The sequence below is a fragment of the Rattus rattus genome, chromosome 5 (genome assembly GCF_011064425.1).
Source record: "Rattus rattus isolate New Zealand chromosome 5, Rrattus_CSIRO_v1, whole genome shotgun sequence".
Taxonomy (NCBI): Eukaryota; Metazoa; Chordata; class Mammalia; order Rodentia; family Muridae; genus Rattus; species Rattus rattus.
The window spans coordinates 125,204,674-125,220,720 of record NC_046158.1 but is presented as its reverse complement, the minus strand read 5'-3'; the positions used below and the strand labels follow the sequence as shown (position 1 = coordinate 125,220,720).

General features: G+C 45.4%; 1 protein-coding gene across 1 annotated transcript in view; it reads right to left on the bottom strand.

Annotated features, from left to right (window-relative positions):
• Slc24a3 (solute carrier family 24 member 3) overlaps positions 1–16,047 on the bottom strand; it is a 407,093-nt gene that overhangs the window by 46,310 nt on the left and 344,736 nt on the right. Inside the window, exons 6-7 of the mRNA XM_032904340.1 lie at positions 13,785–13,859; positions 3,082–3,107 (exon numbers count right to left, since the gene is read on the bottom strand). Coding sequence (XP_032760231.1) covers positions 3,082–3,107; positions 13,785–13,859 — 101 coding nt within the window. The remainder of the gene's footprint in view (positions 1–3,081; positions 3,108–13,784; positions 13,860–16,047) is intronic.

The window sequence follows — 16,047 nt, the reverse complement described above, 5'->3', positions numbered from 1 at the left end:
AATATTCATTTTCCTAGGAGCAGTCCTGTTTCAAAATCAACACAGTTGCAATCAGTTCCCTTCTGAAGATATGAAGTGAGCTAATCACCTGCCTTAACATCTCTAGGAGCTGCGGGACTATCTTGCAACAGTGAAATTCATCCTGTAAGATGTCACCAACCCCCTGCTGCAGCTTCACTGGGTACGCTTAAGAGTTTGGTTTTAAGGGGGAAAGTTCCTGCTTACACCCTTCTAGATAAGTAAATGCTTGGTAGGCAGGGAACCAGGAGAGGCAAACAGTGAAAAGCACATTCAGGTTCAATGTGTTTTGTATCTTCTAAAATGAGGACTTGAAGACCCTGGAATTCCCTGAGCAGCAAAGGGCCAGAGTGCAGAGTTTGATTTCCCAGTCTCTCTCATATGAGAAATTCTCTCTGTCAGCTCATGCATGCAGTAACAGTGATTACACAACAGGCTGGCACTCTGAGAATGACGGATCTCGGTGCCCTGGGAACCCTTAGCTCAGGTCTTTGGAAGCAAACACGGAGAGAATTTTGATTCTAACATCCCCCACCAAATTGCACAGCACTTGTGACATACATATGTGGCCCTCCTGGCTCTGTCCACACTCCTGACTCTATCTATGGGACTGTAGGTGCTCAGAATGTAGATACCTAAGATTCTTTGCAGAATCTAGAATCTCTTGTAAAAGGCTTTGGGCTCTATCCTAGCATTGGTTGACCTAACATCACAAGGAGACAAGGAGAGAGAGATTGAGAGAGAGAGAGAGAGAGAGAGAGAGAGAGAGAGAGAGAGAGAGAGAGAGAGAATGAGAACACACTTTTGTGGTTGTTTGAATAGGTATGCCCCCCGCTCATATATTAGAATGATGCTTGGTCTTTAGGGAGTGGAACTACTTGAGAGGGATTAGGAGGTGTGGCCTTGTTGGAGGGAAGTATGTTACTGGGGTTAGGCTTTGGAGTTTCTAAAGCTCAAGCCAGACCCAATGGTTCTCTCTTCTCTCTGCCTTTGGATTCAGATGTAGAACTCTCAGCTAACATGTCTGCCTGCATGGCACCATGCTTCCTGCCATGACAATAATGGATTAAGTCTCTGAAGCTGTAAGCCAGCCCCAATTAAATGCTTTCTCTTATAAGGGTTGCCCTGGTCATAGTGTCTCATCACAACTACAGAACAGTGACTAAGACTCCTTTGAAATGAAGAAAAAAATCACTCCCTTTTCTGGCTCTCAGACATGCTAGGTATCTTGAAGGGTTCTGTACCAACTGAAGCTGGTTCACCGCGCTGTCTGCATTCATCTCTCCCTGCTGTGGTTCTCGTGCAGTCGTGCAATTCTTTGAGATGGCACAAATGCGTGCTCCCCCGAGAGGGTGGGTCCTCAACCTGAGATGACCCTGCCCAGCAGTGGAGGTCAGTGGCTGAGGTCAGCAGTGACCCTGATGAGCCACCCTTGGGAGCAGCATCCTTAGCAGACATGGGGTGCTCCCCGTCATGTTGACCCCTTTCAGGCTTTTGATTACTATTACTTTAAAAACATTATTTTTTTTCATGAATCAGTATGAAGAGAAAGGTTCTTTTAAAAAATAGACTATATATGCTTTATCATAACCTGAATTTTTAATAATTGGGTTTCCAAACACTTCACAAACTGATTACTAAAGAAAACAGATAGGTCTTACAGGAAGTCAATGACTTATTGCTGCACACTGGCATAGCTCCCCTGTGACATTCCTTATCACTGAGGTAGGTCCTTGTCTCCCACCCTTACCCCCTCAAGTGTTGGAAGCCAGAGAAACACTCTCAGACAGAGGCATAGGTTTTATTCTAATCCAAAAAGGGTTAGATTAAAAGCCGAGGATGTTTCCTGAGAGTGAAGCCACAGGAATTCCGTCTCTTTTTATAGCTTACTCCTAACTGAAAGTGATGCCGTGGAAGTTTCTAGTTACCGAGCCCCTCCTATTTCTAAGATGTTCTTCATTTTCTTCTACTTATGTGGATCAAACATTTGAAAAAAGCTGTAACCAGAATGCACAGGACACCACATTTCTATTTCCATTTCAAACACGTTGGACTTGCTCAGAACTCATTTCAAGAATTCGGGTTTGGACAGGCGGTCAAAATGCAAATATACCTCCACATAGTTAATTGAATCAACACCTTCTATCTGAATCACCACAGACTCTCCGAGCCCAGGGATTACTTTTAGAGTCTCAGCATAAGATGTCATGAGGCTTGGAACACTGAGCTTGGTTTGCATCCTGCTACAGCTCAGGTCCAGAATGGGCCACCAAAGGCCCACCCACGTGTTAAAGGCTTGGCTCTCAGCTTGTTGTTAATGGGCGCTGGTGTAAACCTGAAGAGGCAGGGGCCCAGTGGGAGGTCAGTTCAGTAGGCATGTGACCTTGAAGAAGACAGTGGGACCCTCTTTCTATTGCTTTCTGGTCCTAGGGTGAATGGTTTTGCCAAACATTCCTTCTTACCGTGTTGTGCCAGCAGAACAAGGGCTGGATCCTTTCAAGCTGGGAGTGACAATGAACTTTTCCCCTTTATAAGTTATTTATCTAGTGTTACTTTGTTATAGTAATGGAAAGTTGACTGACCCAGATATGAAAGGATTAGTCAAAACTACAACCGTGGTCCATAGTGGCTGATATCTAGATATGAAGATATGAATCCTATAGACCCAGTCCAAGGGAAATTCTTGGTGAAAGGCAATTTAACGTCTTTATTGAGAGAGAAGGGGAGGGGGGCAGATTCTGAGGAATCCTGGCTGTTTCGAGGTGTCATGACATTTTCTCCTTTTCTAAATTAGATTTACTTATTTGTGTGTGTTTATTTGACACACACGGGCATGGCAGTACGGGTGTGGAGGTTAGAGGACAACTTGTGGGTGTGAGATCTTTCCTTTGATCGCATGGGTTCCAGAGACTAAACCCAGGCTGTTGGCCCGGCAGCAAGTGCCTTTACCAGCTGAGCCATTTTGCTGTCGCCATTCCTTTTCTATACCTCAACTCCAGCCTGCCATGAATCTAGCTCTGTGCCAGAAAAGGGGGCAATTAGAAGGGGAAAAGAGGTACTTACCAAGAAACCTTTTCATCATAAATGAACTGTGAGAGAGAGAAAAAAAGAAAGATGGTTAGAGGTTCGCGCACACACATGTGCACATATAACGTTTTACCATGGAGTGCTGTCAGTGCTCACTGCTGGCCTGGTGGCACTCATGGCTGGGCTGGAATGCCAGGCACCTGGGGGCAAACTCTTTTTTTACAGTCTTTAATTATTGATAGTGAAAGGTTCCTCTGTGCAGATTGTTGTGGGGAGGAGAAGCACTGGGTGATCCAGGCTGCCCTTTGCTTTCCGTCCCCAGAGAGAGGGACTGTGAGGGAAGACTCTGTTTAATAAAACAAGACACATCATGGGATTTAGGTCTAGAACGGGAGGTAGTAACCTGGCAGGTGCTTTCGTATGTGGATCCCTTAGCTGCCACTGCTGCCATTTCTGCACTTCTCAGTGCAGTGTCACCCATTCCACTTAAGTACTTGACATTCCGTGCTCAACGTTGTCCTTTTAGCTGATTCCTTTTGTTAGATCACAGCCCAAAGTAGGAGGATCAGTACCCCTTAGCATCTCACAAAGAAAGTGACCCCAAGTCAAGTAAATCGAATGGCAGATATGAATGAGAAAGATATCTCACAGTGAATACAATGTGTTTGCCCATCCTGGGCACTGTTGACTGCCCAAACCCTGTGCCTTCTGTTAAGGAAGGAGGCTCTGAAGGTCAGAAGCAATGAAGGGAACAAGTGAAAAACCGAGACTTTTATTCTCATCTGTTGGGGTCAATAGAGCATCTGGAACAAAGTTTCAGCAGTGAGCCTCCAGCCCAGCACAACCCCAGGTCAATTCCCACTTGGGAAAGCAAAAGGAAACAAGACAAAAATACAAGAAAACTGGTAAAGTCTTTTGATTTACATAGGGAAACCACATTTTGTAAAGTTGAAATAATTTTGGGATTGTCCAACCCACTGTGGAATCGACTCCAGGACTCAGGCCTGCCTCTTATTTTGGCATGATGGTCTTTGAGGAGCACTCACTCCCTCTGGAGGCAGAGGCCCCTGGTGACTCTAAGGCAGAGGTTACAGGATGACTAGGCAAGTGATGCCAGATCTCCACAGAGCTCTCCATAGAGCGGGACAGTAAATGTAGTTAATGGTGTGGGCATTGTCTTGGTCTCCAGCGATTCTAATAATCTCCAGTTGTGCTGGGACACAAAAGATCTCTCAACGGCCCACCAGGAGCTCTTCCTGCCAGTTTAAAGGTCTGGGAGGCAGGATCCACACTTGCTTACTTGTAACTGGTTCTTTCTAAAGAGATGTTCAAGGAGAAAAAAAAAAAAAGAATGTTGCTTCATGGTTTTGTTACTGTCTGTGTCTTCGCCATCAAGTTCAACAAGTTGACATCTGGATGAAAATGCCAAGTTAGAGTGGGAAGAGCACTAGAGGCATCAAGGAGACATTCCTGGAATCCGGGCTGGATCCTATAGAGTCCAGCCCCTTCCCCTCAGGCTAGATGGCATGGAGTCCAGTCCCCCACAGTGATTCATGGTTATTTTACGTAATTGCTAGCATTAACAAATTGTTATCATGAAATAATGGGACAGACCGATTATTTAAGATGGAAAACATTTTTATTAACTACTTAATTTAATATTAGTCCTAGCCATGGGGATGGAACAATTACTTCATAGTCGCTCAAGAGAATACGAGACGCTAGGAGAGTTTAATTGACCAGGTCAATTTAATTCTCTTCCATCAGGGAAGGCAGGCAATGCCAAGCATGAACGTAGCTCGTAGGGAGCCTGCAGTCTGCCCGAGACTGTACATAGACAGGGGTGCAGTCCTACAGAAGGAGTCCCTGAAGTCAACTGGCCTCAGTGCAGAGGCACAGGTGTCCTTTGTGTGCTTTCTAGGAACAGCTGTGGGCTGGTACGCCTTTAACTATTGATTATTTAAAGGAAAAAAAAAAAAAACCAAGTTTGTGCAAAGATCCTCACTGTTGCTTAGATGTGAAACTTCCTCCACAGAGGCATATTTTGAACACTTGGTCCCCACCTGGATCTTTGAGAGGGTCATAAACTGAGCTGGAAGGAAATTGAGGTAGAAACAGGCTTGCCCCTTGTGGGAAAGGAGGGGCGGAGATGATCCATCTCAGAGCCTCCATGGGGACAGGGCTGGTAGGTGGGGGAGGCAGGGTGGCTTGTCCATCTTGGCAGACCGGAGGTAAGGAAGTAAACATGGACGGTGGAACGGTCCTCCGGAAGGACAGTGGTGGCATCCTAATGGAGGCCTAGCATCATTCTGTGTAGAAAGTTAAAATGATAACTTTGCTTTTGCTCCAGACTGCTGAGGAAGATGGGTTTGTTATTCCTTACAGATACTATTTAATTTCTTTCTCTTAAGAGAAGTAATGCAGATATCTCTGTTTTTGTGCTCTGGCTCTAAGAGGGAACTCCCCTCTTCCTGCCCCCATGCTGTAGGAGGAAACCTGAAAGAAAAAAACAAAAAACAAAAAACAAAAAATCCCCCAAACTTTCCTTAGTTCCATTTTCTCACCACTAGGTGGCGCTCACATCCCAGCCCTCCACCCTGGTTTAGGCAGCAAAGTTAAAATGAAGTGGTTCAAGCCTGATTTTCAAGGCTCTGGTAAACCTGGGGGGAAGGAGCTGAAGTACCTCAAGGCACACAGCTCATGAAGCACCTACAGCCGGACGAGAGCTGCATGTGCCAAGTGGTGGTGGTTACTGCTTGAAGTTTGCTACAGGGGAGTGAGTCATAAATACTGCATCTTTGAGAGTTGCAGCCCAATGATGTCCTTTTGTAGCATTTGGAAGTAACCCAACCTTTCCCCAAGAGAAAGCAAGCCTTGGGTACTCTCTTGTTGCATGTGTGTCTGAGGCCAGGCATGACATAGCTCACAGTCCTGAAAGCCACTGTTGCTGAAAGCTGGGCCTCAGGTTTGCTGAGAAAGGACTGTCCCAGGGTCCTGGCCTCTGACCTCCACGCGGCTCATCTAAAGCTATTCTTGGCTTTGCTCTGAGGTTACACATGCTCTGCAGCTGGGCTAAATGTGAACAAACAGAAATGAATTTGACAAAAAGTGCTCTTTCTTTTTCTTCCAGGCTTCCAAGAAGTGGTTGGGTACCATGGAAACGGGCTTGTCAGTCCTGGTGTCTGCTCTAAAATTCTTCCAAACAAGTCGGGCTGACTTCAGGCAGGTGGGTCCTTGGATGTCAGAGCATCTCGGGGAAGGGCCAAGGGAATGGCTCCCTCAAGATGGAGAGGCATGGCAAAGGCAAGTCAGGAGTGGCTTAGCTGTAACCAGGGGAAGAGGGTGCACACAAAATTGCCTTCCTTTGACCACAGCAGTCCTAGTGTTTGAATCTATACAGCTACACCACAGAAGGAGGACGGCTGCATCGCTGTGATTTCATAATCTATGTCATGATCACTGGCACTGCTAGAATTTTAAGCAGTGAAAGTGACAGGGAAAATCATGAGTATCATTTTCTTTCAAGAGGCCGAAACTTGGAAAGCCTTCCTTTCCTAAATACAAAATGAAGCTAGCTGCCCCCACAGACCCTTCTCATTCAATGACATGGGAAGCCCCTCAGCGGCTCCACATTTAAAACACCCACTTCCTCAGGTCTAGGATCAGGCAGTGCATGTGGCTTAGCTAAGGGGAGGAATCCAGTGGGACATACTACAAAGCTGGCTAGGGTGTACCCCACTGTGGTTTATGCTTTAAGGATAATGGGACACTGTAGGATGATTGGCATTAGTGGTCACACAAGAGGACAAGAAATTAAGAGCTTGAGAAGGACTGATTATCTCATTGTAAACTTTTAAGAACCTGCTACCAGGAAGAAAAGGAGTTGGGGGCTGAATACATAGAATACAGGAGACAGGGGTTGTTATAATAAAGGGCTGGTAGATGGGCAGCACAAAAACAGATGTAATCACTAACTACGAATTTCAAGTCACTTTCCTCGTAAAAGCTGGTTGACTCCTACGGGTCAGTTGAATATGTCCCTCCCTGTTGAGTGAACGAATGCAAAAATGGCCCCCAGCCTCCCAGCATTCTCAGAATCACACAGTTCCTTCCACACATCCACAGCAGGGACTGCAAAATCAGTTAAGCTTTGTGTGACCACAGTCAATTTATTTCCAGAGTTTAAAATTCTGTCATAGCCATTCCGCTGGGAGGCTTCTAGCTATCATTCTTTATCCCCTCTTGGCCAGAAGGAGAGTTGAAATTAAATGGCAGTACAGTTGGAGCTAGGGAATAAAGGAAGATCAGCTAATTTCCAGTGAAGAATGGGAGAGAGAGAGAGAGAGAGAGAGAGAGAGAGAGAGAGAGAGAGAGAGAGAGAGGTGACTCGCTACAGAGAAGGCCATCTGGAAGGCCAAGGACAATGCTTACCATGGTCATCAAGATTGCCTTTCTACCACAGGAGGAACAGGACAAAACCATGTCCAGAGTATGTAAGGTTATTTGCCGTGGTGGATAGCTTAAACTGTCAACTTAACACAACTTAGAATCACTTGGAAAGAATCTTGATGAAGAATTGTCTAATTGAGTAGGCTTATGGCATGTCTGTGGGGATTGTCCTAGCTGGTGTGGGAAGACCAAGCCCAGTATGAGCTGCAACATACCCTAGGCAAGGAGTTTGGAACTGTATAGGGCTAGAGGAATTGAGCTGAGCACAACCAAGCAAGGAATTATATATGCATCCATTTCTCTCTGCACTGGCTGCAGATATGATGCGAGTTGTGGTTTGAAGTTCCTCCCTTGACTTTCCCCCAATGATGGACTGTAACTGGGAAGTGTTAGCCAAATAAACTCATTTTTCCCTATATTGTTTTGTTGTCAGTTTTCTTTTTTAATCACAGCAACAGAAATGAAGCTAAAACTTCATGAGTTCTGGGGGATTACATCTTTCTAACGACATATTCTCGGAATAAGGAATAGTTCAGAACCACAGAGGCAGATTTTTACTAGAAGCCAAGTCTGGATTCTATATAGCTGTATTGGAGTGGCATGGCTAAACCATCTTAGCTACCTGCTCTGTAAGCCTGAGAGGCATGGATGCCTGTAGGAATGTTCACCCTTTCCAAAGGACAGTTGGCTTACTAGAACTGCACTGTCCAACATGGTAGTTACTCTCATCTGTGGATATATAATGCAACATAACCAAGATAAAGTTCAGCTCTTTGACCTTACCAGCTGCATTTCGAGTGTTTAGTAGCTGTACATGGTCATATGGCTACCATGACTACACATGGTCATATGGTTACCATGGCTACACATGACCATCTGGGTATGTAGCATGGTTGCTATGAGACAATGATAAAGGGCAGAAGGCTCCAAGAAAGTATCTTCTAAGGGTCATGTGTTAAAAGCTTGGTGCTTAGGCTGGCACTATTAGAAGGCTAGTGAGATCTTTATGGAGCAGAGCCAAAGAGGTCTTTAGGTCAGGGGGGCTTCTCCCTGAAGGTGAGATATCTCTCTGTTGCTCTTTTTTTGCCATTCTGACTCATGAGGTGGGCACTTTGTCCCACCATACATACCAGTCATAATGGGCCCAAAGCAAGAGGGTTATTTGAATTTGAAGTCAGGCTTCCGGATCCATGAACTAAGCAACCCTTTCTATTTATGATTGCCCAAAGTATTTTGTCATGGCAGCTACAAGGTGTCTGATACAGTCACTGGTCGTCTCTGGCAAATGTGTGTCAGCTCAGCTGTTTTTCACCTCCATGGGATCTCTTCACAGAGGGGCTCTGCCAAGAGCTCCCCAGTGATAGGGATGGAAGTGTTAATTTGAACTAGCTTTTTTGTTGCGCCCGCACAGAGAGTGTCCTGAGGACTGTGCCAACTGGGATCAAGGGCTTCCTTGGCCTATCATCTATAGACAGACGGCACTTTGAATTGGATTTCTGTACCAGCCCAAGTTATGGGGGAGCTGTTCCACAGACTTTTCCGTCTCCCACGAAGAAGGCTCTGTCCTCTTCATGTTCCCAATCCCTGACTTCAACTGAGATGAAGGGTAAAAATAAAGTGTTTCCTTTTGGGCAGCTGTTAGCCTGATGATGTGATGGATCATTTGCATTTATGTAAATTTCACGATTATGTAAATCACAGCAACATTCTAATGCAAGAAACCTGACAGGCTGGCTGGAAATTTGGAAAAAGGGCAGGACTGGGAGGCCAGCTATGCCCATGAACCAAGTGCTCCTGGGTGTTAGGGTGTGGAGGAGAGGCAGGGGAGGGGCTGTGCTGATCTGTGGACAGCTGTGGCACGTGTGAGCAGACGGACAATGGGGCACTGCAAAGAGCACAGAATATTCGCAGGACTCAACCGTGGCATCTCTCTTGCATTCAGGCAGTGTCTAGCTTTTCTATGGCCCAACATTCCAATATAGAAGGTGTATGAGGCTAAAGGGATTCTCTGTTCCTAAGGGGAGGAAATGGGAAGAACATACTGCATGTTTTGGAAAGAATGATTGGTTTAGACAATAACATGTCATTTTTGTCTTTCTTCATTTAACAGGCTAATCATAAAACAACACAGAGGAAAATTTAGATGGAGCCAAAATGAAATGAGTTTGGGTCTGTAATTAACTATCTTTATTTTGGGGGATTGTGTGTGGAACGCACATGCCTGTCTCCCATATTTTTTGCGTTCTACCCTGTCTGTGTCCCATCTTCAACTACTACATCTCAGCTGTCTTAGATTCTAAGCAATACATGAAGCTATTAGCATTCTCCAGGCTGGACTCGTTACCCCCCTTCCTTAGCACCAAGCAGTATCTCTGGGGAATCTCTCTTGGCTACTCGTTGGTTCTCTAGGCCTCCTGGTTTGCCCTTGGGGCTCAGTTGTGTGAGTCTTTAAGGGGTTCGTTGTGAGAAGATATATAGAAATGGCATCTGGTGTCACTTAATCCAGACTTGCCCTGTGAGTGAATGGGCTCTCCTTGTACAACCTCAGGAGGTCAGCAGGTACTCTTGCCAAACATCTCAGAACTTCAAAAAAAAGCTACTTAAATTAAACTGTTCAGGAAGCTTGGTGATTATTTTGTGGGCCATGGAAAGAGCTTTTAAACAGAGGAATTTTAAGTGGCCATAGCACATCCCTATAGGAAGCTTCATATTACTTAAGGAAAACGGGAAGAATTTTTTATTACTGTAGCTGGGTTCACAAATTAGTGGACTAAGAAAAGAGCTACAGAGAATTTGTGAGTTTTAGTCTAAGGTTGGGGTGTGGGGTAGATGTGGGGAGGATACTTTGCTAAGTACCACCCTGCTGGACTGAGGATGCATTTTATTCCTCTCCCAGTCTCATGAGGGAATGACCCCAGATGGCAGGACTGGGGAGATGGCTCAGGGGTAACGTACTTGCTGCTTCAGCATAAGCACCTAGATCCGGATCCCCAACACCCAAGTAAAAGCTAGAGGGGTAGCACGCATTTGTGGGTAGAGCCAAGTAAATCCTGGGCTCCCTGACCAGCAAGTCTAGTCAAAACAGGAAGCGCCTTTTCAGTGAGAGAACCTGTCTCAAAAAATAAAAGAGAAAAGTGATTGAGGAAGACGTCTCGACATCAGACTTTTGTGTACACATATGCACATACACATACATGTACACATACATAAACACAAACAAACATACATACATGGAAAATCTCTATCTACCTATGTATCTATTTATGTATCTACCTATGTATCTATCTATGTATCTATCTATGTATCTACCTATGTATCTATCTATGTATCTATATATCTATGTATGTATGTATGTATGTATGTATGTATGTATGTATCTATCTATCTATCTATCTATCTATCTATCCATCCATCCATCCATCCATCCATCCATCCATCCATCCATCCAGGTAGACAGATGAGGATATCATCCATGCTCACTAACAGAAGTTAGAATTGTAGACAAACTAAGCTTGTACAAACTACCATGATCTTGTTTTTTCAGAATTTCCAAACTGACTTGGTAAATAACCATGGCTATGGCAAATGATTTCCATCCACAGTTAGAAGTTCCACTTTCCACAGTTATACCGTGCCTGTGGTGAAGACGATGCAGGTTGAAATACCATTGCCTGGGTTCCGCTCCAGAACCCAAAGAACGGAAATCTGTGGCTTCCGCATTTTAGATAAGAGTACCAATCACTTTGGATGCTCACTAAAATTAGGGAATAACACTTGCAATAAAGCAATATTTATCCCGGAAGACTCCCATCTTATCTGCTCTACTTAACAATAGACAAATGCAATTTCCCTCAAAGTCACAAAAAAAGCCCCATTTTGACAACCCGTCTGTAAACACACGGCCTGAGCCTCCAGCTGACGGCAAGGAGTAATTTGATGCTGCAGTTTGTGGCTGGCTGAAGGAAACACAGGGCTGCCCTAGCGGCCAGCGTGTTCAGTTATCTCAGCTTTGTGATTTATGTACCATAGCCTCAGGGACAGATGGCTGCTTGGCCCAAAGACCAAGTTCAGGAGGGTGTGTCACCTGTGACCCAGAGAAGCCAAGCCTCTTCAATTCTTCACACCCCATTAGCAGCAATCACACTTGCTTTATCTTGGACAGGTCTGGATAAGTTGGACTGAAGACAAGTTCTTCCACACACTGTCCAGGAGGCACCTATGCCAAAAGACGATGCTAGCGAGACTGCTCTAAGGAGTGGATCTGGCAGGGCCCGTGCTTTGGGAGACCTCAACTGTCTCCTTTCCATGTTGTTGCCTTGTGTTTATGAGTATAGTCATCATCCCAAACTTCAGCGCAGTGGACAGTTGCATTAATTTATGTTTGGTTGGCATCCCCTATTCATACATGCCTCTTCCGAAAACAATGATATAATTTTCAAAAGGCATGAGAAAGCACCCTCAAAAGGGCAGAACAGTGGCGTGCATATGAGCAATGTGTGTGGGTCCCTTGCAGGATAAAGCTGACCAGAAACTGTGTTTGGAAAGTCTGGGTTGACATTAAGAGTCTTCTTGGTTTGAAGTGGCTAGTCTTTTCCTAATGGTGGAGAATAAGCACGGAGTTCACGTGTGTCCTGAAGTTCTATTGCCATGACTCTAATGGTAAACACAATTGCTCCTTATGTGAGTCTGGCTTCTGCCAGAAATTTCCATTTTAGCTCTAGAGCTCAGACAGCTTAAGAACATATGTAACTTGCTTTCCAGGACAAACCCTGTGATAGTCTTCAATCCCAAACAGCTTACTGGAAAGTTCTTGGAGAAGCAGGTTGTCTAGTTTTGATACATAGATGAGAAAATGAGAGAGAGAGAGAGAGAGAGAGAGAGAGAGAGAGAGAGAGAGACAGAGAGAGAGAGATATTTCTCTAATGTCAATGTAAGAAGATGTAATAGTTAAGATGTAATAGTTTCATCTATTAAAGTAAGAAGATGTAATAGTCATGGTCTTCTAGACACTCAGAACCAATAGATAAATACACATCGCATGTGTATATTATATTAGTTATGAGGTATTGGTTCACATCTGCCATCTAAAAGCTGGTAGTATAGCTGTAGAACAAGCCCAGAGACATAAGAAAGGGGTTGATGGGGCAGTTCCCTCTTTGAGATGGAAGGCCCACGAGCTGAGAGCACCAATGTGCAAGGGCACAGGAAGACAGAGAACTCTGCTGAAGCAGGGAGAACAGATTCACTATGCTCTGCCATGTTCCATTTAGGCGCTTGAGGGGTTGGCTGACACCAACTCACTTTGGTGAGAGTGGACTTCTGTTTTAAATTCTATTGGTATACATGCTGTGCCTCGACAGAGTATATTATGGCTTGAACCGGAACTATCCCACACATTTTATTTGTTCTCTACATGGTTGCGGAAGTGAGGCCCAGCTGGTGGAACTGTGACACCAGGGTCAGGCCTTAGAGAGTAAACAGCCTGGCTGCTTGCTCCAGTCTCATTCTCTGTGTCTGAATCCATCATGTTGTTGACACATGCTCACACCATCATGGCTATCCCTCCTTCCTCGCCATGCTGGCCTGAAGCCCTCTGAAACATTGAGCCAAAACAAATCTTTCCTCTTTTACGTTGTGTCTGTCAGGTGTTGTGACAACAACACAGAAAAAACCAGTACTCAGAAACGCCCAGAAATAATGGACCACTGATTACTCCAGCCAAGTTGACACCAAGAATTAACTGTCATTGGGGGAGACTGGCATTATGGGTCGTGTCACCTGATTCTTATCTGTTTCTCCTATTTGTAACAACCTGCTCTCATGTGCTTCTGCTTGCTGAACTAAGGAGTTTAGTTACTTCTGGTCTGTTAAACAAGGGAAGAACATTCGAGGGGTTTCTTGATGGAGACTTAGATGACTCTGAGGGTTTACTGGGGATAGGAAGGGGAGGGTGGTACCTGACAGAAGTCCTTCCATGTTGTAACCTGACTCTCCAAGGACTGCAGCACAGCGGATAAATCCATTCAGGTTAGAACTGAAGCCCTGAGTGAAGTGAGTGGAATCTACAGGAAAATTAGGTCACAGGAATCTAGGGGAGTTGGAAGAAAAGGGTGACTTAAGGTCACTTCCAGGTTGGGTGGTCAGGATAGAAAGAAAAACCATCTCCACGCAGAGGCAGACACTTGCTCATTAGCCACTATGTCCTTGGGAGACATGTCACACTGACAAGTCTTACGCTGTCCTGTGTGGCATCCAGGCAAGACTGAACTCAAATGGTAAAAGGAACTTACCACAATGAGTGCGACCACAGACAGTGTGTAGTAGATGGAATCCCTCAGCAGGCACCAGGAAGAAAGAGCCACGACCTAAAGGAAAAGGGGGACAAACAGGAAACAGGCTGTCAGGCTACTCAAACAAGACAGGGCGATGCTTGCCAGCGCTTGTTCTGCCCGGAGAGCCAGATAGAAGAGAAAGGCTGTGCTCCCCCTTTCCACGTCAGCAGAGTCATTTGCATTCCTTGACCAGCAATAAACCAGAGACAGAGACTCATGAGTGTCTGCTGCCTGGCCCTGATCAATCTGCCTATCAGCTGGGATCTACGGAAAGGCTTTACATGTATTAGACGGGGTGTTCTCAAAGCAGACACAGCAGGTAGACTGACAGGAAATGACTAGTTCCAAATAAATGGGAGGGCTCAAGGGACTTGTACCACGGTGATTTAGGTCTGACTTCTGAAAAGAAGAGAAGAAAGCGGGTGTCTCTGACTCATGAGTGTTTCCAGAATTGTGTGGCTAAGGTCAAGGTGAAGCCCTGGAGCCAAGGTGCTCACCGTAGGAGTCTACTGTGAAAGGAATGACAGCTTTGAACTTATGCTTTAGTCAACACAGAACAAGCACCAGGACTGGGCGGCTGCTAACCGTCGGAGGGCAGACAGGCCCCTGTAGACCCTCCAGGGTCTCTCGTCTCATTTCTAACATGTGGCTAGACCTGCTAGTAATTGACCAAACTTAATCAGACTTTAAAAACAGATGGGTTTACCTAGCAATTGGGAAAGAACGTTACTTTAGCATTTGGTCTATCCATTGGCACTGCTGAGACTAAGGGCAGCAGCACATTGCTAAGCCAGGTCTGCAGAAGGAGGAGCCTTGTTGAAATAATGGCAGCTGGAAAGTCAGGATTGAGCATCCTAGGCAGGTGTGGGCAAGCCATTTCCCCCCTGTAAATCCTTCAGTTTCTCTTTAGGGGATACCTAGCTCTACCTTGGTAGACTTGTACAGAGCAATATGGAGAAGCCCACTGAAGCACGTCAGCAGGTGGTTGGGTTATCCCCTTCTCTGGAAGAGTGTCACTTAACTCACGGTCACAGGACTCTTTGTTGACTGCTTTCACTCTTGGACTCGTAAGTGAAAACGGACACCGCAAATGTGAGCACTCCCAGGTAGGTCAGTGACAGGCCACGTGCTCTATCAGCACATCCGAAAAAGGGGTCCCCAAAGTGAGGTGCTCTCTGCTTGGGTCAGCGACAAAGACCAGGCACAGTAAAGAGAGGGGAGGCTTTTTATATTCAAGTGATAGGGAAGCTCGGGCAGCCTCTTCCCACGAGTACACTCTTCTCCTTAGTAGACCGACATGGAGCTAGTGTCCACAGCTACTTTTCCTCATTAGGCTTTGCATTGGCTGATTTAAGTTAACGATGACAGGGCTGTCCAGACGAGACTCACTCTGTGGCAGTTGCTGCAGAACAATCCCAGACGTTCCTTTCCCCGTCATCATTCTCCCTGAGACCGTGGCCTCTTAGAAAAGGCTCTGCTCATCATCACTCACCATGGACAGAATAGAATAAATTGAACTAAACTGTTCATTTGTCAGCGGGTTGCAAAAGGTCTTGGGTGTTTATTCAGTTTATTATAATCGGCCAAACGAATTTACAGCTTGAGACGGATATCAGTTCTGAGCCTCTTGCAGCAAAGCGCCTGGGCTTGGGGATGGCAGACTGAACTCACGCTGCAGCCTTCGCTCTCTGTTATTCTACTGTGACCATGTGACAACACCGATATTTTTAAAACGAGACATAAACCCACAAATAAGCAAAGAAGGGAGATGATCTGAGCAATACAACTTTAGAATCCGGAAAGCGTGGGAAAAACTGGTCACTCATCTGTCTTACAAAATTCAGAAGTCAGGCCACAGATGGACCTTGAAATGCAAAGACTGTTTAAGAATGCCGCTCCCAGACTTCCTCATTTTAACAGCCCGGCCACTGTCTACTCCTCATCTTAACAAAGCATAAGAGTGGCAGTGCCCGAGGAACAGCCATTCAGGAAACAGGTACGGAGGGAGGAGATGCGAGTGTGTTGTCCACAAGCAGTTTCCAGAAGTCAAGGACTTCTACATTTTCAGAGTCAAAGACCCTCACGTATGTAACACCACAAACAGCCACAAAAGAAAGATATAACCCAAATTCTTTGCTTGATTAATTCTACAAATATATGGCCACAAAATTTCACAACAGTCAGCCAAGAACAGACCGTAGAATTGGGACAGGGATAGATA